The sequence below is a fragment of the Eurytemora carolleeae genome, unplaced genomic scaffold (assembly GCF_000591075.1).
Source record: "Eurytemora carolleeae unplaced genomic scaffold, Eaff_2.0 scaffold1018, whole genome shotgun sequence".
Lineage (NCBI taxonomy): Eukaryota > Metazoa > Arthropoda > Copepoda > Calanoida > Temoridae > Eurytemora > Eurytemora carolleeae.
The window spans coordinates 13,509-36,199 of NW_019396933.1; the positions used below are offsets into that span (position 1 = coordinate 13,509).

A 22,691-nucleotide genomic window follows, 5' to 3' on the forward strand; every position below is an offset into this window, starting at 1 on the left:
GAATAATTTCAAAATTAAAGTCATGTCTAAGTTTAAATAAGGGGGAAACTTTTATATGGAATAGCTTGAAGCATAATTCAAAACTGTTAAAATATATATTTATTTCGAAATTTAAAATAACACATTTTATGTAATGTCTGTGATTTGGCTTCACTTTTACACCAGGCTAATATTAGTATACTTTTCATATCATTTCATTTATACTTTTTTTGTTCTGTGCAGTGGTGGACATAAGGGGGTTATTGGGGTTATTTACCCCCCCCCCTAGAATCCTGGGGGTAAATACCCCCCCCTAGAATCCTGGGGGTAAATGTCCCCCCCTAGAATCCTGGGGTTAAATACCCCCCCCCTAGAATTCTAGGGAGGGGTAAAAAAAAATTCGGCTCGCTTCACGCGCCAAATTAAAAATATTTACCCCCCCCTACAGAATCCTTATGTCCGCCCCTGGTTCTGTGACATGAATATTTCAATTTTACATGAACTACACATTTTTGTTGAAACTATTTAAAAGAATGGTAATCTGATGCTGAACACAATAATCATTTTTTATCAAATTTGTGTAGTGCAGAAAGAATAGATATTAAAGAGAATTTTTTTTAATTCAAAGGATTCTGTAAAAAAAACTTAAAATCATAAAGGCACGTGTAACATTTTATTTATTCTATTTAACTTATGCATATTACATACAATGATACAATCAGAGGGAAAAAAACATTTATAGGCAATATTTTGTTTAAATATTAAGAATTTCTGTATATTAATATAAAACAACAAGATAAGTTTAGCATTAAAAGGAATTGAGAGATAAAACAATGTATGTCAAATGAAAGTCAAACTTAAAAAGGATAAATAATTTATTTCAGTTTCAATGCATAAACCTTGAGTAAATGAGGATCATAGCTAAGTGCTTTTAAAACCCATTATTAAGCTACTTTAATACATGTGGTCATGTAAACTAAGTCTCTTACAAGGAGAGCATGATAACCAGATAGTTGATGGTGCATCCAATAATTGTCATGAACGTTGATTTATTAACCTCAAAGAATCCAAGAGCAGTAAATGGTCCTTCTTCTCTGATCATTTCAAGAGCTGAATCAAATTTAAAATGTTTTTTTTTGTTAAAATGTAAAAACTAAAGCAATGAATCCCTTATTTAATCTTTTGGTATTAAAACCCTGACTTTTCCAAATATTATTTGCTGACCTAAACTACCATTCTGAAAAGATTAAGTCTTATTACAAATTTTGTATAAAATTACATTTAGAACTAAAATACCAGCTTTTCTTACAGTATCTATGAGTCAAAACAAGCAAGAATAACAATAGAATTAATTATAAAATGGAGAATGGCATAAAAAAAGATTGAGAAACCTGTCAGAATTTTGTGCTTCATTTCATCATCCGCCATCAAGGACATCTTCCTACAAAGTATTTAGTGCCATTTTTTATTTAATTTAGATCTAACTGTTGTAGACTTTAAAATACCTAAGTTTATCATTATTAGCAGACAGAGCTTGGAATACTTCATCGCAACTGCAGATTAGGGAGTAGACAATTAAAAGATATATTGCAACCATTGTTATCTGGGTTACACCCATGAAATATTGTCTCAGCTTCAGAAAATACAACCCACTGTATGAACAGACTACCAGGTTTACAGAATAGTTCACCAGCATTGAAAAAAGGAGTGGACTGAACCCGCTCTTTAGCATTTTCATCTTCTTTACTAAATTCATAGAACGTGAGATAGTGACTGTATCTTTGTCTTCCTTAGTCAAATCAGTTGCCTCCTCAATAAAGGAAATGCAGACAAGATTAGTTGTAATCAAGTAGGCTGATACAAGCATTGCGAGCATTGACTGGAAGGTTATCATAGTGGGACATATAAACACAAAATTTTCTGATGAATAATAATTCATCAAAAATAATATAGTTGCAGCAGTGAAGATGATCATGTACATAGCAACCCATTTTTTGGTGTACTTACTGACATCAAGATCAACTTCTGACTTTTCAACAAGATTTGCAAGTAATCCAGGCATAGACAATGCAATAGCCATTCCATTTATTAATATTGATATTGTACTAGCCATGATAACTGGGTTGTTTTTCATTAATTCATAATTGGGAACAGATTCTAGAAAAGTTGGGATTGAGAACAAACCCATGGGAATACAAAACCAGATCATGAAGGATAGAACACTTCTTAAACTGAGTATTTCATACTGTCTGTTTTTTACAGGGATCAAGTCTAAAATAAATCATTATTAAGATTTGATCAAGGTTATTAAGGTTTAAGTTTACTTACATAACCAGATGAAAAGTCTTAGTGGCTTCATGGTTGAATGTTGTTTGAGAGTTCGGCTAAAGCTTGTGTTGTGACTCGTTGCTAGCAGACAGTTCTCTGTTTACCCAATTTATCAATAAACTGAAAGTTAAAGAACTGAAATTTCCTATTCAACTGTGCATTTTCTACCAGTAATTTTCCTGAGTTAATTACTTTTCTGACCTTTTTGCTAAATCTTATTAAAAAAGCTTCAAGACCAAAAGCATTTATCCAACCCTACATTTGAGAATTAATGGAAAATTTTGGTTCTGAAAAATATTGAAGAGAAAAATTGTAAATGCAGGTTTGATAACTGGGCCTTTCAGACTCTCTGGCTGTCCTCCAATTATTTTTCAGCCACAGCTGCAGGCTTAACCATGAAACTGCTTAGACTTTTTATTCAATTAGGTCATTAATGTGGTACTTCTGTTACCAATCTATTATACAAAGCTGCATTGTATCTACATACTTATCTATGAATGTATTAATTAAATCTTCAATAGTCTGTTATTGTTGGAATTTGGTGCTACAAAGTAGACTAAACTGTTAAGTTAAGTTCCCTTCTTATACTGTGTAAAGATTCGTATTTAGATGTAAATACACATTAATTAGGTTTGACTCTTATTAGAGAAGGAAAGTTTAAACTGTGGGGTACTAAAACCTTTTAATCCTTGATGATTTGGTTTTGTATTCCCATTGGTTTATTCTCAACAGTAATGTGGATGGTTGTATTTTTGGATAGTCCAAGTCAATACTTAAGAATACACATAGAGTCGTATCCAGATTGATATTGATACCTGAAAATACTGACAGAATTGTATCTGGATTAATATTGACTATGGTATTACTGAGAAACCTTGAGTTCTAGATCGAGTTGTATCTTGTAAGACAGGTACTTAAGATTACAGAGAGAGTCTTATCTGGATTAATACTGAACAAGGTGTTATTGGAGAGCCTAGAGTTTGAGATTGAGTGGTATGTGAAGTGGCACTGATCTAAAAGTATTTATTTGAGTAGGGCATTTACCAAAATATAGGAATATAAAGATATAAAGGGAAAGAGGGGATGTAAAGATATAAAGGGAAAGGAGGATATAAAGATATAAAGAGAAAGAGATCTTTAAAGATATAATGGAAAAGGGAGGACATAAAGATATAAAGGGAAAGGGAGGATATAAAGATATAAAGGGAAAGGGGGATATAAAGATATAAAGGGAAAAGGAGGATATAAAGATATAAAGAGAAAGGGGGATATAAAGATTTAAAGGGAAAGGGAGGATATAAAGATATAATAGGAAAGGGAGGATATAAAGATATAATGGAAAAGGGAGGATATAAAGATGTAAAGAGAAAGGGGGATATAAAGATATAAAGGGAAAGGGGGGATATAAAGATATAAATGAAAGGAAGGATATAAACATATAAAGGGAAGGGTGATAATGGAAAGTTACAAAATAAAACCTCTTTACAAAATGATTATTGATTTGCTATGAAATTTGAAAGTGTCTGATGTCAAACAACCTCAAGGGTTTGTTAAGCAGTTATATCTGGTATTTTTAATTCAAAACTTTCAGTTTATGGATAGAACTGGGTAAACAGAGAAATGTTTGCTGACAAAGGTTATCAACCCAAGTTTTAACTCTAGGTTCAAACAACATTCAAGCTTCTAAAACTATTAGTTTAACCAGGACACAACCCACCTGGCTCTAAATGCCACACAGGGACGCAAGCCTAGCTATCCAACAAGCTATATATTGATCTTAAATGATGGGGACAATCCGTTACTCTAAATGCCGGACAAGGACACAAGCCTAGCTTTAAAACAAGCTATATATCGATCCCAAATGATGGGGACGACCCAATGCTTCAAATGCCAGGGACACAAGCCTAGCTATACAACAAGCTATATATCGACCCCAAATGATGGGGACGATCTGGTTCTCTAAATGCTACACATAAATTTTTAATAATGTACAACATACTGCAGATGTTTAAACAATATTTGCTACAAGTTTTCATATATATAAACCTTTCTTTAAATAAGAGGTTTGTTGGTTCTGTTACAGGTTTTTACTCAAAAATACATTTCTAATTTATTAATTCATTTCTTGAGATGATCAAAGAAGAGGGACCATTCACTGCTCGTGGATTCTTTGCAGTGGATAAATCTACTTTCATGACTCTTATTAGATTCACTATCAACTATCTGGTTATCATGCTCTCCTTCAATGCAACTTAGTCTAACATATCAATCTGTACTACTACCTGTATCTCTTTGTCAATTGGAGGCCATTATTGGCTTTATTCTTGATTATGTATGTGATATAATAATATTTTAATGTATGTTGCTTAATCAATCAATCAATAATATAAGAATATTACATAACTTTTAGTTTTTGTGCAAGATTAATAAAGATTTCAGCTGAATTTAATTGTTTCTTACTTTTAAGAAATAAGAAATAAACAAAAATAATTATTTAGATTTTTTATTTTTGGGAATATTAGTTTAAGCACTTTTGTTGTTAAAAAAGCAACAATAAGTGTGAGTCTTTTTCACTTTTTCTTCACCTAAATTTTACCAATTTTTAACCAAACATTATATGAACACTTCCAATCTATATATAAATTTGGCTTGTCTGTCTGTTTGTCTGTCTGTTTGTATCCAATAAACGTCAAAACGGCTGAACCGATCGGGCCCAAATTTTTTGTAGGACATCTAGGGACCCCAGGGAAGGTTTACGAATGATAAAAATTAATAAAAAGTGTGTTTTAAAGGTTTCTAACTTTTTTAAAAATTTAAATTCTTGAAAATCCACCAATTTTTTTTTAAAAATCCGCAAAATTTTTTAGACCCAATCTTAGACTCAACTCTGACGACAGCTTGTGTCACATGATTGACAGCTGCTAGATCTTCGACTCGACTGGAGTTAAGCCCAATGAAAATAAAACGACCTTGGTTGGTTTTAGTGGAGACTAAGGCTCAATGTTGCGTCTTGTTCTCATAAAACTGTGAATGCTCCAATTCCTACCATGAAAATCCACCAAATAGAAATTTCACCAGAGCTGAAAACTTTAGAAAGAAATATCCAGATATCCCATCGAATAATTAATCTGAAGATTAAAATCATGCATTAATCAAGCAATATTTAATCTCGAGATTAAGAAAAAGAGTGGATTAAGCCTTAATCCTGATATCCATCATTCTAAAGTTTTCAGCTCTGGTTTTTTAATTCAACTCTGTGGAAAGTAAGATGCAAGCCGTAAATAAGGTCCAACGACAGCTTAGCTGTATTTTCCGGAGTTTTTTAAATCGCGGGCTCTGTATTCAGATTATTTATGTGTAAGTTTTAAACTCAACATTATCTAAAAAATCAGTGCTCAGAGAATCTTGATTAATTTACAAGATTTATAAATAGATTAAAAAAGAGAATCCTTAATTTTAGCCTTTTTTTACAATCTAATCTTGAATATTTCCAAGGTTTAAGTCGTGTCTAAGTATAACTCAGGGGGAAAATTTTATATGGCATAAGCATATATAAGCATAACTAAGACTGAAATATATATTTATTTCAACATATACATATAACATTTCTTAAACTATCTGTCATTTAGGACTTATTCTAAACGATTATTTTCTTAGCTTTGAAATTAAGAAATCATAAAACTTTAGACTTAAATTTATCATAGCTACACAAACTACACATTTTTAATGAAAATTAAACTATTTGAAAGAAGATTTAACTGATCACTTCTTTCATCAAAATTGTGTAGTGCGGAAAGAATGGATATGATAGAGAGAAATTTTTAAGATATTATTTTATTGATTCTCTTAAACATATGCATATTCCATACAATGATACAAACAGAGAGGTAAAAACATGTATTTGCAGAAAGATTAAACTGTGTATGACAAATCAGGACTTAGTGTCTAAATTCTCAAAGTCAAGCATAAAAAGGATAAATAATTTAATTAATTCTTAATAAATAAAAGTTAAATGAGATGAGGATCATAGCAAAGTGCTTTTAAAGCCCATTGTTAAGCTACTTTAAAACATGTGTTCATGTAAACTGAGTCTCTTCCAAGGAGGACAAGATAACTAAGTTGCATTGAAGGAGAGCATGATAACCAGATAGTTGATGGTGCATCCAATAATTGTCATAAAGGTTGATTTATCCACGTCAAAGAATCCAAGAGCAGTAAAAGGTCCTTCTTCTCTGATTATTTCAAGAACTGAATCAAATTAAAAATGTATTTTCTGCTGAAAATTAATTTACATGCCACTTATTTAGTTTTAGAAAACCCTAACTTTTCCAAATATTATTTGCCAACTTAAATCACTACTCTGAAAAGATTAAGTCTTATTCAAAATGTTGTATGAAGTTACAGTTTTAATTAATATATGCGCCTTCCTTAAAGTATTAGTCAAAGCAAGCAAGATTAACAGTAAATGCAATGATAGGGTCAAAACATAGGTAGGCATACAAGATTTTTAAACCTGTCAGAATTTTGTGCTTCATGTCATCATCCGCCATTAAGGACATCTTCCTGCAAAGTATAAAGTATTATTTTATATTTAATTTAGATCTAACTGTTGTAGACTTTAAATTACCTAAGTTTATCATTATTAGCAGACAGAGCTTGGAATACTTCATCGCAACTGCAGATTAGGGAGTAGACAATTAAAAGATACATTGCAACACTTGTGATATAGTTAAGGCTCGTGAAATATTTCCCCAGCTTAAGAAAATACAATCCACTGTATGAACAGATTATCATGCTTACAGAATAGTTCACTAGCATGGAAAGAAGAAGTGGACTGAACCCCCTCTTGAGCATTCTTATCTTCTTTACTAAATTCATAGAACATGAGATAGTGACTGTAACTTTGTCTTCCTTAGTCAAATCAGTTGCCTCCGCAATAAAGGAAGTGCAGACTAGATTAAATGTAATCAAATAGGCGGTTATAAGGATAGCTAGCATAATCTGGGAGGCTATCATGGCTGGACACATGATTACAAAATTTTTTGATTGATAATAAGCAATCACCCCAACAATAATTACAACAGTGTAGAGGATCATAAGCATAGCAACCCATTTCTTGGAGTACTTGGTGTCATCAAGATCAATTTCTGACTTTTCAACAAGATTTGCAAGTAATCCAGGTGTAGACAATGTCATCGCCATTAGATTTAGATATATTGTTACTGAACTAGCCATCATAACTGGGTTGTTTTTGGGAACTGATTCTAGATAAATTGGGATTGAGAACAAACCCATGGGAATACAAAACCAGATCATGAAGGACAGAACACTTCTTAAACTGAGTAAATTATAATTTCTGTTTTTTACAGGGATCAAGTCTAAAATAAATCATTATTAAGATTTGATCAAGTTATCAATGTTTAAATTTACTTACATAATCGGATAAAAAGTCTTAGTGGCTTCATGGTTGAACGTTGTTTGAAAGTAGGGTTTAAATGTACTTTTGTTGTGACTCGTTGCTAGCCAACAGTTCTCTGTTTACCCAATTTATCAATAAACTGAAAGTTAAAGAACTAAAATTTCCTTTGAAACTATGTATTATTCTACCTGTAAAAGTATTCCAGTTTAAAAATCATTAGCTGGAGCTCAGCTTATCAATGGTACCTTTATCTAAAGAAATCAATAGGGATGGTTATTAACACTCAGGGCACTACTAACTCCATTGTAGGGATCGTAATTATCACTGAGGACACGAATTAGCCCATCAGAGGGATGGTAATTAACACTCAGGGCACTAATAACTCTATCCTAGGGATGGTAATTAACACTCAAGACACTAATCACTCTTTAGGAGGTATACTAATTAACACTCAGGAAACTAACTAGTCCATCAGAGGTATGGTTATTATCACTCAGGACACTAATTACTTCATTAAAGGGATGATACTGATCACTGAGGACACTAATAACTCCACTGGAGGGATGGTTATAAACATTTAGGACACTAATTACTTCATCAGAGAGATGGTAATTAACACTTGGGACACTAATTATTCCATCATAATATAGTTATTAACACTCAGGACTCTAATTACTCCATTAGAGGGATGTTAATTAACACACAGGAAACTAATTACTCCATCTGGGATATGGTAATTAACGCTCAGGGCACTAATTACTTCATTGGAAAGATGGTAATTAACATTCAGGGCACTAATTACTCCATCATAGGGATAACAATTAACACTGAGAACACTAATTACTCATCAAAGGGATGGTAATTAATACTCAGGACACTAATTAGCCATAAGAGGGATGGTAATTAACACTCATGACAGTAATTACTCCAACAGATTGATGGTAATTAACACGCAGGACACTAATTGCTCCATCAGAGGAATGGTAATTAGCACTAAGGACACTAATTACCATCCCTATGATGGAGTAATTAGTGTCCTAAGTGTTACTTACCATCCCTCTGATGGAGTAATAAGTGTCCTGAGTGTTAATTACCATCCCTCTGATGAATTAATTAGTGCCCAAAGTGTTAATTACCATCTCTCCGTTGGAGTTATTTGTGTCCTGAATGTTAATTATCATCCCTCTGGTGAAGTAATTAGTGTCCTGAGTGCTAATTATCATCCCTCCAATGGAATAATTAGTGTCCCAACTTTTAGTTAACATCCCTCTGATGAAGTAATTAGTGCCCTGAATGTTAATTACTATCCCTGTTGTGGAGTAATTAGTGTCCTGAGTGTTAATTACCATCTCTCCAGTAGAGTAATTAGTATTAAATCACAATTGTGCATTCCCTCTGATGAAAACAATTTCCCTCGGATGGCCTTCGCTCCAGTGGAGGGGACCCAATATGCTTCTGCAACCTTCAATCTCTATTTAATTACTTATCTGGCCTTTATGGTAAATCTTGTTAACAAAAAAATTAAAGACTGAAAACTTTTATCCAACCCCTGCATTCGAAAAACAATGGAAACATTTGCATCAGAAAAATATTGAAAAGTAAAAACATTGATTATAAATGTTTGCTAACTGTGCCTCTCAGACTCTTTAGGCAGTCCTCCAAATAATTCAGCCACTGCAGGCTTAACCATGAAACTGCTTAGACTTTTTATTCATTTAGGTAATTAATGATACTTCTATATCTATTATATAACGCTGCATTGTGTGAAAGTACTTTTATATTTATGTATGCTTATAAGCGTAATTTAAAAATCTTCAATAGTCTGTTCTTGTGGACATTGGTGCTACAAAGTAGACCACGCTGTTTAGTCCCCTTCTTATAGCATATAAATAATCATATTTAGATTTAAACACAAATTGATTTACAATTTTAATTATTTTAGGTTTGATTCCTGTTAAAGATGGAAAGTTTCGACTGTGCAGCACTAAAACCTTTAAATCGTTATTGATCTGGTTTTGTATTCCTGTTAGCTTGTACTTATCCGTAATGTGGATGGTTGTATTTTTGGACAGTCAAAGTTACTCAAGTGATACTGTAATTACTACTTGCTTGATTGCAATGGCAATCAATATTGTTTCTACTACTATGTTAATACCTGGTCTTATGGCAAATCTAGTCGAAAAATCAGAGATTAATTATAATGTCACAAAGTTTTCTAAACTCTGGCCTGTTCTTTACATTCTTGCTGGCATTGTTTCTAGCACATTGACGATCTACAATTATCAGTATGTTGATGGTTATTTGTACTTATCTATTGCTCTAACTGTTTTCTTCAGTATGTTAAATGTGATCATGGGATCTTTTTATATAACTTCTAGTTTGATTTCAATCTCATTTATAGATGAGGCTAAAGAAATGTCAACAATTCAGGATGTAGAACTTATGATCTCATGTTCTATGAATCAAGTAAAGAAGATAAGAATGTTGAAGAGTGGATTCAGTCCCCTCCTTGCTTTCATGCTAACCAACCCAACAGTGTGTCTAGTAATCTTCTCCTACACTGGATTGTACTACTCAAAAAAGGAACATTACTACCAGTGTTTAATTTTTTTGTCATGTGTTCCAGGATTTTGCTTATCAATTTATTATCTCATTTGTTGCTGTAACGATACATTTCTAGCTTTATCTTTAAACAATGACAAACTTAGGTATTCAATTACGAAAATAAAATTTACTGCTTGAATTAATATAAACTTGCTTTTTTCTACTTAGACAAATGTCCCGGATGGTGGACCATGATATTAAGTATGATATACAATTAGGTTCTAACTTATTAATACTCATTTGTTCATGTTATTCATTTACACAAATAGTCCTCCTTCGGCATAAGCAAGATTTGATTAATAATTATGTTTAAATGCACACTGTTCAGACTTTTAGAATTATCTATAGCTTACTAACCTAAAACTATTTGCAGTTCTTGAGATGATCAAAGAAGAGGGACCTTTCACCGCTCTTGGATTCTTTGCAGTGGATAAATCTACTTTCATGACTATTATTGGATGCACCATCAACTATCTGGTTATCATGCTCTCTCTCACATAGACTTTTTAAATAACAGTTTTTCATCTAAAAGAATTTAGAATATTATTCAACAATAATATATGATAACAAATTTATAACTAAAATAATAAATGTTTTAGAATAAACTTTTATTGTGAAAAATAAATCTCAATTTTTATTCTTCTGACTCCTTTGAATTCCATTACCTGAGAACTCTAGGGGCAAGATTTAGAACCAGGTTTTAAAATATAGTTCTTTCTCTCTATTTGAGGTTCAATAGTTTTCTCATTTCTGTTGTCATCATTTTTATTACATGATCTTGAGTATTTGATCATTTCTGAGAGTAGGGATAGTGGTAAGGCCCAGAGCTGGGAACTTCAGAATGGTGGATATCAGGATTTATGCTTGATCCTCTCTTTTTGCTAATCTTGAGACTAACATAATCTCGAGATTAAATATTTAGATCAACAAATTTGTATCTAGGAACGCCAGATTTGTTGGTTTTCTTGATTGGAAGGTCCTTTATTTATTTTCTCACCAATTTATATATTAATACTTTAGTTAAAAGTGATTAAAAATTAATCTCAAACCTGTTATTAAATATTTTTCTTCGCCGATAAATTTACAAAATGGCCGACAAGAAATTCTTTATTTGTTAGAAATTGCGGATTTCTCTCATGGGATAAAATTTATTTTCAAGGCTGTCATTGGTCAATACAATTTACAAACTATATTCCTGCACTCTCATTTGAGAAAACAATGTACGGATATCATAAGAGAGAGAAAAAGAGTGGATTAAGGACTAAAATTTAAAGTTTCCACAGTGGATATTCAGTTTAAGTAGTTGTATTACAGGTTATCCATTCTAAAGTTCGCAGCTCAGCTCAAATTTGGCCCAAAACCTTGGGTGAAACCTCGACCACCCAAAAGAAGAGGCCTTAGCCACCTATATAGATAACATGGGCAGATTGTAATTGGTAACAATGACTAATCTTAAAGTAATGATCTTGAGAGTTCTGAAAACTTTAGAAAACTTTAACTACTAATTGGTTAATAGCCGCAGCGCTTGGCCCCCTAGCCTATCCTAGCCGCAGTGCTTGGCCCAGATTAATGGTTGCAAGACTTGGCCCAGATATAATCCCAACCTAACCTAACCAACAAAATAGAAACATGAGCAGCTTGTAATTGTATAGCAGTGAACAAAATGTGTGATTGTCTGTCACATGTTTTGTGGTTTATGTATCAAACGCCACTATATCTTTGGTCATTGTAGATCTAAAATGTATAGAATGAGCTCTAATATTTAAGATCAGATTTGGGAAAGTAATTGAGCTTTTGCCTCAAACTAAATTTTTCTTTTCTCTTTATCTGTGCAACCTGATGGTATTTGATATTTTAAACTTTGACTATTAAATCTAACAGAATTTGTAGTTTGAAATTTCAACGGTCTACGAAGTCAGGTTGAAAAGAGAGATTAGAAAATCAGAGTTTGTGGCTTAAACACGATTCCTTAATTTTATATTGAATTTACAGTTTTTCCGTGGAAAGAGGTAGACTTGGATCAAAAGAATTTTTCAAAATCAATTTCTACTTCCTATAGATCCAATTTTTTTAGATCAAAATACCTCTAGATCTAATTCTTTCTAGCTCATATTCTTATGGATCCAACTCTCTAGATTGAAATACTTTTAGATCCAACTCTCTAGATTGAAATACTTTTAGATCCAACTCTCTAGATTAAAATCCTTTTAGATCCAACTCTCTAATAAAAACTACTTTTAGATCCAACTCTCTAGATTAAAATCCTTTTAGATCCAACACTCTAATATAAACTACTTTTAGATCCAACACTCTAGATTAAAATACTTTTAGATCCAACACTCTAGATTAAAATACTTTTAGATCCAACTCTCTAGATTAAAATACTTTTAGATCCAACTCTTCAGATTACTTTTAGATCCAACTCTCTAGATTAAAATACTTTTAGATCCAACTCTTCAGATTAAAATACTTTTAGATCCAACTCTCTAGATTAAAATACTTCTAAATCTAACTCTCTAGATTAAAATACTTCTAGATCCAACTCTCTAGATTAAAATACTTCTAGATCCAACTCTCTAGATTAAAATACTTTTAGATCCAACTCTCCAGATTGAAATAGTTTTAGATCCAACTCTCTAGATTGAAATATTTTAGATCAAATTCTTTTTAGATCAAAAGGTTTAAATTATAGGTTTGAGAAGGTCTGTTATTTTTACATAATCATCGTTTGGGAATAAAACATATATTGAGGTTTTGATATATTTTTGTTCCGAATTTAAACTAGTTTAGTATAAATGCTTTAAAGAATAAGCTTGATTATTCCTTTTTACTAGAGTAAATATAAAATATTTAATGTCAAATTGTTAAATAAACTAAGTTTTACTTTTTACAACAAAAACCAATTTATTACAAGGCGTATGTTTACAATGTACACAGCACATCAATTTAAGTCACAAAATTTGTTCAAGCACTTTTAATGTAATATCATTAATGCACTTGAACCACCTTTTTAACTCCGACCCACCCTTATATTAATTTTATGTTTAAACATTATTAACAATTTTTGTAATATTTTTATCATTAATGGTTGAATATAAACTTTTCTGTTCAAATTATAAATTTTTATTACATATTTTATCTAAAACTATATTTACCAAAATGTAGAGATACAAAACTATATTTGACATACTGGTTATTAAAAACAAAGCATATATATTGCAATAAATGTATTTCATACAAAATAATGGTAATATTGAATACTTTGGAAAAAAATGTATTTGACACCAAAATTAACGAAAATTAGATAGTTCCCCATTTTTATTTTGTTTTTTTAGGATTCGATAATATTCGACTTTTTTGCTGAGGATAATTTAACAACATTGCGAAGTTTGACGGGTCAAGTCATTTGAGGAAGGGGAGGGGGGTTTCAAGAGTTATATGAGGGGGAGGTAGGGGGAGGCAGGGAGGTAACGAGCATGTGCAATTTAATCCGTCTACAAAATCTACAGATTAGAAAAGCAATGTCATGTCAAGCTATTTCTGAACTATTTATTATGTATTCCCAACACTATATTTGACCAAAAATACAATGCCTAAACTGCCTTAATACTGCCTGATTGTATCTTGTTATTTTACTCTAGAGTTTATTGTTTACATAAATACCCCGACATATATTTATCTATCTCAGAATCTACCTATCTATCTATCTATCTATCTATCTATCTATCTATCTATCTATCTATCTATCTATCTATCTATCTATCTATATATATATCTATCTATCCATCTATCTATCCTTGTTTTCATAACATTTCTTCCTTGTATGACTAGTGCAGGGACTGGAAACATTTGCCGGAACTTACAATATCGCCGTAACCTGGATCAACAATATCGCCGTAACCTGGACCAACAATATCGCCGTAACCTGGATCAACAATATCGCCGTAACCTGGCTCAACAATATCGCCGTAACCTGGCTCTACAATATCGCCGAACCTGGATCAACAATATCGCTGTATCCTGGATCAACAATATCGCCGTAACCTGGATCAACAATATCGCCGTAACCTAGATCAACAATATCGCCGTAACCTAACTCAACAATATCGCCGTAACCTGGCTCAACAATATCGCCGTAACCTGGCTCAACAATATCGCCGTAACCTGGATCAACAATATCGCCGTAACCTGGATCAACAATATCGCCGTAACCTAACTCAACAATATCGCCGTAACCTAGCTCAACAATATCGCCGTAACCTGGTTCAACAATATCGCCGTAATCTGGATCAACAATATCGCTGTAACCTGGATCAACAATATCGCTGTAACCTGGATCAACAATATCGCCGTAACCTGGATCAACAATAACTTTGTTTACATTTTCTTGCCTTTTGCCTTTTCATGTCAAATTTTCATTCTTTCCACAAAGCATCAAAAATCATTCTTGAAAGTATAGACAAAAAATAAAAAGACTGCTTATTTTTCAAATTGATAATTTATCATTCTTTAATTAAACTAAAACTTTTTAAATTGAAAATGGTTTGAAATAACATTTAAAAATAAGAAGCATGCAGACGTGAGATTTCTTTTGTTTATTTCTAAAAACAGCTTAATAGCTACAATCTTTAATATTCTAATTCCGATATCTTTGCAAACTGCTGCTGTAAACCTTTGATAATTTAAATTTTACTGACAGAATTCAAAGTTTGAAATATCCAGTGACTACTTTTACTTAAAGGGACTGTAAGCGTAATTTCAAGTGACCCTCCATGCAAAGAGGACAATGTCCGATTTACAACGGTACCCTTGAAACTTTGTCTGATCAAGTATGAATTAGATATCAATGTTTTTGTTTCTTTAAACTGTTTATGTTTATTTGCGGTTTCTCTCCAAAGTGACTTGGTCGGGTATTTCTTGTTTATAAGATGCAATGAAGAAACTCACAGAAATAAACATTTTTCGATGTAGAAAAACGACGGTATCTCCCACATTATTGATCAGATTAAGGTTTCAAGGGTACCGTTGTAAATCGGTCATTGCCATCTTTGCATGGGGGTCACTTGAATTTACGCTGACAGTCCTTCTGAATGGAGTATAAGGTTTTCAAATTTTGATTTCACTTATTCAATTTATCAATTATTCATTTCCAAATAATTGTATTTTACTAAAAAAGTATAAAAATTGAAAATTCAATGTGTTCTGTTCTTAGGCGTTATTATTCTCAAGTTTCATTGAGAAAAAGATATTAGATTATAACTATCCTAAATACTAACACACACACCCCCTTCTAACCCGTCCCCGCACAATTCTAAACACCCCCTAAACCTTCTTAACATCCACCCCCCTCACCTACTAAACACCCCCAAAACATTTTTTCTACCACTCCCACCTCCCCTCATAAAAACCCCCATAAATATTTTACACCCCCCCCTGAAACTCCTGAAAGACAAACTTCTGAAAGACAAACTCCTGAAAGACAAACTCCTGAAAGACAAACTCCTGAAAGACAAACTCTTGAAATAGAAACTCCTGAAAGCAAACTCCTGAAAGACAAACTTCTGAAAGACAAACTCCTGAAAGACAAACTCTTGAAATTCAAACTTCTGAAAGACAAACTCCTGAAAAGCAAACTACTAAAAGTAAACTCCTGAAAAGCAAACTAGTAAAAGTAAACTCCTGAAAAGCAAACTACTAAAAGTAAACTCCTGAAAAGCAAACTACTAAAAGTAAACTCCTGAAAGACAAACTCTAAAAGATAAAACTTCTCAAACTAAACTCCTAAAAGATAACATTTGAAATGCAAATTAAAGAAAGATAAAGTCCTCGGAGGTGACAAAGAGGGCCGAGCGCTGCGACTGAGACCACCTCCGACATCGATCCTGCCCCTCCTTATAAACTGTATAAATACAGTCAGTTTTCATAAGCTCTTCCCCCTCCCTCAGGGAAAACCTTGAAGAATTTTGTAGATATAGGCCAAGAGATGTTTATCAAAAATATTCAACTTTTTTTGTAAAAGTGCAGCAGTTTTTTACGTTTTTGGGTTACAACTTTTGTATACTAGTAAGATATTTTTTATTAAGTTTTCAATTTCTTCTTTGTTAATCAGAATATTTTTCTTTCTTTCGCAACAATAATAAAATTTATATTCTTGCTTGTAATGGAACTTCTAGTATTATCATTATTTTGATTATAATTATCTTAGGCTTGTGAACCAGATGAAATATAAGTTCACATTATGAGTTTGTTATTGTTAATAATAGAAAGATAGATAGAAAGATAGATAGATGATATATGAATATTATTATTCATATCAGTGGTAACCTGACCTAAACACTGACAAATTCAAATTAGCACCTCCCCCCCCCCACCCTCTTCACGAATATCCCCAGAAAATCCTACACTGAAGGTGTAAATAAGTAGGTTCTCTAGCATAAGAGTATAACTGTTTGAAATTCTTGTTCCTAAATCTGGATGTTTTTGTTCCGAAATGAATCTAGCCCCCTCCTCACTTAAATCTTGTATCCGCTCCTGTGAAATGATGCATCTATATTGTTAAAGTCTACATTCAATTTGAGACCAAAAAAAACTAGCAGTTAAAATTTGTGAAAAAAATAAACAACTCCCCATAATATAAATATATCATTGCAAATCCTAAATTTTTTTGGAAAACATTTTTGAAACAAATAAGGATTTAATCTAAATCGAAAGTTCGGAGCCGAATCGGAGAGAAAGAGAGGCAAAATAAATGAATTGATATATTTGTTTTAAACTGAATTGTGTATTTAAGGAATTTTAGGAGTTGAAGTTCAAAACTCATTTGTCAGGAAGGGATTAGGGTAATGTTAACAATATATTTAACCCTTTAAACTTATACAGCCTTGGTCTTAAATCCTAGATATTTTTAGCACAGGTTAAAAATGGGGGTCCCGCGGGTTTAAGTCTTGGAAAGCAAATCGGAAAAGATTTCTAAAAATGCACTAGTGACCACGTAAAAAGTTGCAAAAATTGTCACGTTTGGGTCGTAACTCTTTGGCCTTTTATTTTGCCGAACCAACTCACTTGCACTTTTTGCCTAGCCATATACATTTTAAAACAGGTTTTTTGCATTAGTTTTTACACAGATATTGCCAAATTTTCGTTGATTTTTCGTGAAAATTTCAATCCACTCTCCCCTCTTCCTCAAATATGAAAAGTGTACATTAAAGCCTGTAGAGATTACGTTTAATTAGATTCGTCTCTTAATCTCTGAATTCTCATCCTTTGTGGGTAACCCTTATAATCTACAGGATGTCCAAAAAACATGGAAATTCAGTGACGAATTCGATATCGTCTTGTTACGAATTAGCATAGTAATGCCTAACTTCAAAAGCCATAGTATTTTTATGCCTTCTAGAGTTTATTTTAGGAAAAAGGTAAAAGACTGTAAAGATGTGTCTATAATGTCTCCGCAAGATGAACAGGGAAGACGGACAAGTTTACTCTGTTTGTATTCTGCAATATTCTTGTTTTACTAAGTACAACCGTATGCAGTCAAAACATAAACAAACAAATTATAAACATAGCAGACGAAACTCTTACAGATTACAGCTTTATCAGTAGGTATCGCTATGCTAAATCAAAGAATTATTTAAAAAGACGATATCGAATTCGTCACTGAATTCCCATGTTTATTGGGACACCCTGTATATAATAAAGCTCTTTACTCATATTTATAATATATATTTTTTATCGCTTAGCTGGCAAACGGATAGTCCAAATTGGTTTAAATGTGTAACCCGGGAGTTAAATAGGCTAAAAAACTTAATTCTTTTTAAATTCAAATTTATTTAAAATTCCACGGTATACGCCTCAGCTAGTATATTACAAAGGAATTGAACACTCGCCATAAACTGTATCTTCAAGTAAAGCTATTTGATTATTTTTTATTTAATGGAAATATAATAATTAAAATATTTTTTGAAAAATTGAAACATCAGAAGGACGAAAAAAATATTTTTCTAGTTTGTTAAAAATAAATATAACCAACGATGTAAGTATACGACGACATTGTATTTTGTTTTATTGGTGTCAATATGCAGCACACTGCACATCTTGACATTCTTTTCTTTAGATTAATTTAAAAATCAACGACAACAAGTAAATGTTATTGTTAACGATAAATTTAGAATTAGAAATTTGTAAGAAACTAGACTTAAGTTATAATATTGTTCATATCTAGAAATGTTCCTTAATCAATACTCATTTATCAAAATTGTAATATTGTTCCTAATTTTCATGCATTTAAGTATAACTAGTAATTTCTTTTTGTTCTTAAATTGCTAATGCTTATTGTTCCTGTTCCTAATACTGTGTCCGACCCGCCTTAAATCCCTGTCCTAATCCTTTATTTTTGTTCCTAATTCCTGAACAATCTTTTTATTGTTTCTAAATCCCTGTCCGAATCCTTTAATTTTGTTCCTAATTCCTGAACAATCTTTTAATTGTTCCTAAATTCCTGTCCTAATCATTTATTTTTGTTCCTAATTCCTGAACAATCTTTTAATTGTTCCTAAATTCCTGTCCTAATCCTTTATTTTTGTTCCTAATTCCTGAACAATCATTTAATTGTTCCTAAATTCCTGTTCCTAAATTCCTTTAATTGTGTTCCTAAAAGTTAAAAATCTAGTTTTTTAGTCTTTAGTCATTAAATTTGACTCTTTTTGAATCTTCTAAGTCAAAAAAAATATTTTTTGTTCCTAATTATTAATTATTTTGTGCCTAAAAAATCTTGCCCCCCCCCCCTCACTTAAATCCTGTATCCGCCCCTGGTTTGTTTCAAAAACTCAAATCCTTTACTCGGAACAAATGTTTTTATTTTAGAATTTTAAAGTTTTGTAAAATTTTCTCACATTAATCTCTATTATTGATTTACCCCATTAACTTTTTTCATTTGTTTAACCCATTTTTTTAAATGATCTTAAATTTTTATATTCTTTGAAATTCTATTTGTTTGTTTATTTTTTCTTTAGCCGAAAACCTTTAATAAATAAAATCCATATTTTTTATTAAATAAAACAGCTTGATTACATTTTTAATATTTATTATAAACCTTTGATTAAACAGTAATATATATATATATATATAATTCTAAACATGTTTAGGAGAGTTAATACAGCTTTCTCAGGATCACAGCGCTCAAGGTTTGAAATAAAACCTAGGAATCTAGAATTTCTCATTTTGATTGATAAAATCGTTAATAGTTGACAGCTTATCGTTGACAATATTAACTTCTTTTAGTTTAGGAGACTGGAAACTAAACACGTTTTGTAGAGAAGAGGAGGAGTAGGGGGGCAGGGGGGAACTAGGGGGCAGGAGTACTATTGAAGAAGGATGGACGGAGTTATTATTGCTAGGTTTGGTTTGGATAGTTGGTGTTTTGGAGTAGACTCGGAGAAGGATGAGGAGAAGGGCAAGGAAGGAGAAAAGGATGGAGATGATTGAAAATACGAGAGAAAGGTTGAGGTCGAGGTTCGATTTCTCCGAGTAGGTGCTAACATTGATAGGAGCAGATCTCAGGTTTGCAGCAAGATCTTGAACCTGAACTGAGATGAGGGTTGAAGGAAGGAGAGCTAAGGATACAGAGCTGGAGTTGGTGTAAAGAGAACCTCGGATGAACCCCTCTGGAACCTGTTTCCATTCAACCAGGAACCTGGAACCTGACAACTTCGAGGACACCTTGATATCCTGGTTCCAGGTTAATCCAACCTTGACAAGAACACCCTGGGATATAATTCCGTCCAGCTTTAGTTCGAAATTTGGAGACAAGGCTGATTCATCTTTCACTTCTCCGGGGTTAGAATTAGTACTGCAAGGTTCAAGAACTTGTTTCTCTACTGTGATCTTAGTGTTGAGCATAACTCCACTACGTTCTACTCCTGCAATCACAATCTCCTGGAGTTTAGCCAAGGTTTGAACCTGGATTCTAGTATTTAGTGTTTCGGTTTGGTTTATCTCATACCATCTTCCTGATCTATCCCGGCCTAAAACCAGGAACACTGGAGAATTTATCGATCTCTCAGAACTAACTATGAAACTGTTTGCTGAAAATGAAGGAGCTCCCCAACTCAGTTCCCCGCAGCTGGAGAGGGTTGGAGAACTGGAGAACTCAAGAGATCTGGATCTTCCTGTTCTCCGTCCTGCTGAAATACTGTTTAGACCGGAGTAGAAGTTACAAGCAGTCCTACATCCTTCTCCACAGGATTCATCCTCACAAATCCGTCCTAGCTCACTCTCATCTTTATAACAGGTCTGCCAGCACACTAGACAACTAGTACTAGAACAGGTTGGATCCTCCTGGAGACAGGAAGCGCGACACTGCGCTACTCCAACTCTAGCCTGGAGTAGAGGATCCTGAAGAGGGTTTACAGACCTACTGGAGACTCTATCAAGGATACAAACCAGGAGCAAAACTTTATAAACCATGATTAAACACTAAAAGTATGTTTACTGATAAAAGTATGTGATGAAGGATTGGTGTAAACTGATCTCTGAATGGTTTCCGTCCTGGTTTATATATCCAGGATATCTCCAGATACCAGGATTCACCGTGTTGACCGCTACTGACCGGAGAATCCGTCCTCGACCCTTCTTCCTGGATCCTGGTCGACCGGAAACCCGGAGATCGGCCGTCCGGTCTTAACCAATGGTTTAGGGTTGTGCGGGGGGCATGTGTGTGTATGTGGGAGGGGGGGGAGGTTCGGAATATATCAAAGAATCTTGGATCGTTAAATATTGCTGAGAAAGGTGATAAACTTTATTTTCAACCGGATACTGGGGGTAGGGGGGAGGGAGGTTTATATAAAAGGGTTGTAGCAGAAGTATGGGGGGGAGGTATTAAAGCAGGATATAAGAAGTATAGAACAGGAAAAGATGACATCAAAGACATAACGACAGGAAATCAAAAATTGAAATCTAAACACGGAGAGAAGACACAAGCAGAAACAATAATATTTCTCAAGTTTAGAAAGATAAACATGGAAGCGGGAAACTGTAGAAACTGTAGATCACAAATAGAAAGTAAGAAAATATAGTATTTAAACATTCATTTCAAATTTCTTATATTTAATTCCTTTTTTTACAAGATTTATTCCATAACACAAATATTTATTATACAGCCTTCTCTTCTATATATAAATTTGGCTTGTCTGTTTGTTTGTATCCAATAAACGTCAAAACGGCTGAACCGATCGGGCCCAAATTTTTTGTGGGACATCTAGGGACCCCAGGTAAGGTTTATGAATGATCAAAATTTCAAATATTTGTATCCATCAAAATTCGATCTTCATTAAATTTTTGAAAATTTTGAAAATCCACGAAATTTTTTGTGAAAATCCGCGAATTATTTTTGTTTTTTTTTACGATGTACACAAAGAGAACATGTTTACAATTAATTTAGAAGATGGGCGCGAAGCGCCCTCTAAGGCTAGTATATATATATAATTCCTTACTTACTACTTACTTAAAAGTACTATAGAGGAGAACACTTGTGCGTAAAATTCGAATTAGAGAAGCAATTGAGTCACAAAGTCGTAGCAGTAATCCTGGTTAGTTTGCAGCGTAGCTTATACAAACATTTATTTTGAAAAATATAAAAATTAAAATATTGTTCTCTGTTTTCTTAATATTGATCTTGGAGTTGAAGTACAGCAGTTAGGTTATGATGTGCAAGTCTTGTATTATTATCATACCTAAACATTTATTATAAAGTCTTATTACAATGACAACCCTCCGTTTAAAGAGGGTCATGCCCGATTTCCAATGATGAAGGAGATCTACATGTTTTTAACCGCAAAAAAAAAACCAATTTTCAAAATTACTGTTTTATTTTTAAGTGCAAAAAAAACTATTAACTCTTGCAATTACTGTTTAAACGATATATTATGTAAAATAATAACATTAATTTTGTATTAAACTTTTATGAAAAAAATCATATATTTAATTTGAAAAAAGGGGTAGAAACAGGGAACAGGAATATAGGGAAAGGAAATGGCGCTGGTCCGGCAAGAGAAAGCCAGTCGCACTGCTTTGCAGACCAGTACAGTAAACTTACAAACACTCTTCTGGTACAGACACACAACATGACAACAGTCAAGGAAATTGTAGAACAATGTCGTCGATTATAATTAAACTTGAATCGAGTAGTTTATTGTAAACTTTAATCAAATTATATTCTTTGCGTGAAAATTTGGCTTTACAGTGTTGACTTAAATATGTAAATAATATATTACATGTATATTAAACTTATTTCTAAGTAAACAATTAACAATAAACAAATGTACTCTCCTAGGCTGTACAAATACCGAGATTCTTACGTACTGTA

At 32.8% G+C, this 22,691-nt stretch overlaps 6 protein-coding genes across 6 annotated transcripts in view; 1 reads left to right on the forward strand and 5 right to left on the reverse strand.

The window, feature by feature from the left end:
• Nucleotides 1–836: 836 nt before the first annotated feature.
• On the reverse strand, nucleotides 837–2,593 carry LOC111710266 (uncharacterized). Its single transcript, XM_023484333.1, has 4 exons — nucleotides 2,308–2,593; nucleotides 1,485–2,250; nucleotides 1,371–1,420; nucleotides 837–1,089 (listed from the first exon to the last, which is right to left on the reverse strand). The coding sequence occupies exons 1-4, from the start codon at nucleotides 2,336–2,338 to the stop codon at nucleotides 965–967; spliced, it is 972 nt and encodes a 323-aa protein (XP_023340101.1). The 5' UTR covers nucleotides 2,339–2,593; the 3' UTR covers nucleotides 837–964.
• Nucleotides 2,594–6,191: 3,598 nt separating this feature from the next.
• LOC111710262 (uncharacterized) lies at nucleotides 6,192–7,768 on the reverse strand. Its single transcript, XM_023484328.1, has 4 exons — nucleotides 7,742–7,768; nucleotides 6,935–7,685; nucleotides 6,821–6,870; nucleotides 6,192–6,555 (listed from the first exon to the last, which is right to left on the reverse strand). The coding sequence occupies exons 2-4, from the start codon at nucleotides 7,621–7,623 to the stop codon at nucleotides 6,422–6,424; spliced, it is 873 nt and encodes a 290-aa protein (XP_023340096.1). The 5' UTR covers nucleotides 7,624–7,685; nucleotides 7,742–7,768; the 3' UTR covers nucleotides 6,192–6,421.
• Nucleotides 7,769–9,265: 1,497 nt separating this feature from the next.
• Nucleotides 9,266–10,948, forward strand: LOC111710267 (uncharacterized). The gene is made up of 3 exons (XM_023484334.1): nucleotides 9,266–10,434; nucleotides 10,499–10,548; nucleotides 10,704–10,948. The coding sequence occupies exons 1-3, from the start codon at nucleotides 9,773–9,775 to the stop codon at nucleotides 10,829–10,831; spliced, it is 840 nt and encodes a 279-aa protein (XP_023340102.1). The 5' UTR covers nucleotides 9,266–9,772; the 3' UTR covers nucleotides 10,832–10,948.
• Nucleotides 10,949–14,157: 3,209 nt separating this feature from the next.
• Nucleotides 14,158–16,765, reverse strand: LOC111710255 (small proline-rich protein 3-like). The gene is made up of 3 exons (XM_023484323.1): nucleotides 16,702–16,765; nucleotides 14,327–14,686; nucleotides 14,158–14,255 (listed from the first exon to the last, which is right to left on the reverse strand). Exons 1-3 carry the CDS (start codon nucleotides 16,763–16,765, stop codon nucleotides 14,158–14,160), a joined length of 522 nt encoding a protein of 173 aa, XP_023340091.1.
• A 2,662-nt stretch (nucleotides 16,766–19,427) lies between these two features.
• On the reverse strand, nucleotides 19,428–21,423 carry LOC111710263 (uncharacterized). The gene has a single exon (XM_023484329.1). It carries the CDS (start codon nucleotides 20,792–20,794, stop codon nucleotides 19,535–19,537), a length of 1,260 nt encoding a protein of 419 aa, XP_023340097.1. The 5' UTR covers nucleotides 20,795–21,423; the 3' UTR covers nucleotides 19,428–19,534.
• Nucleotides 21,424–21,929: 506 nt separating this feature from the next.
• The window catches only part of LOC111710264 (uncharacterized), a gene marked incomplete in the record, with an annotated part of 7,258 nt that continues 6,496 nt past the window's right edge, over nucleotides 21,930–22,691 (reverse strand). Inside the window, 1 exon segment of the mRNA XM_023484330.1 lies at nucleotides 21,930–22,059. Coding sequence (XP_023340098.1) covers nucleotides 21,990–22,059 — 70 coding nt within the window.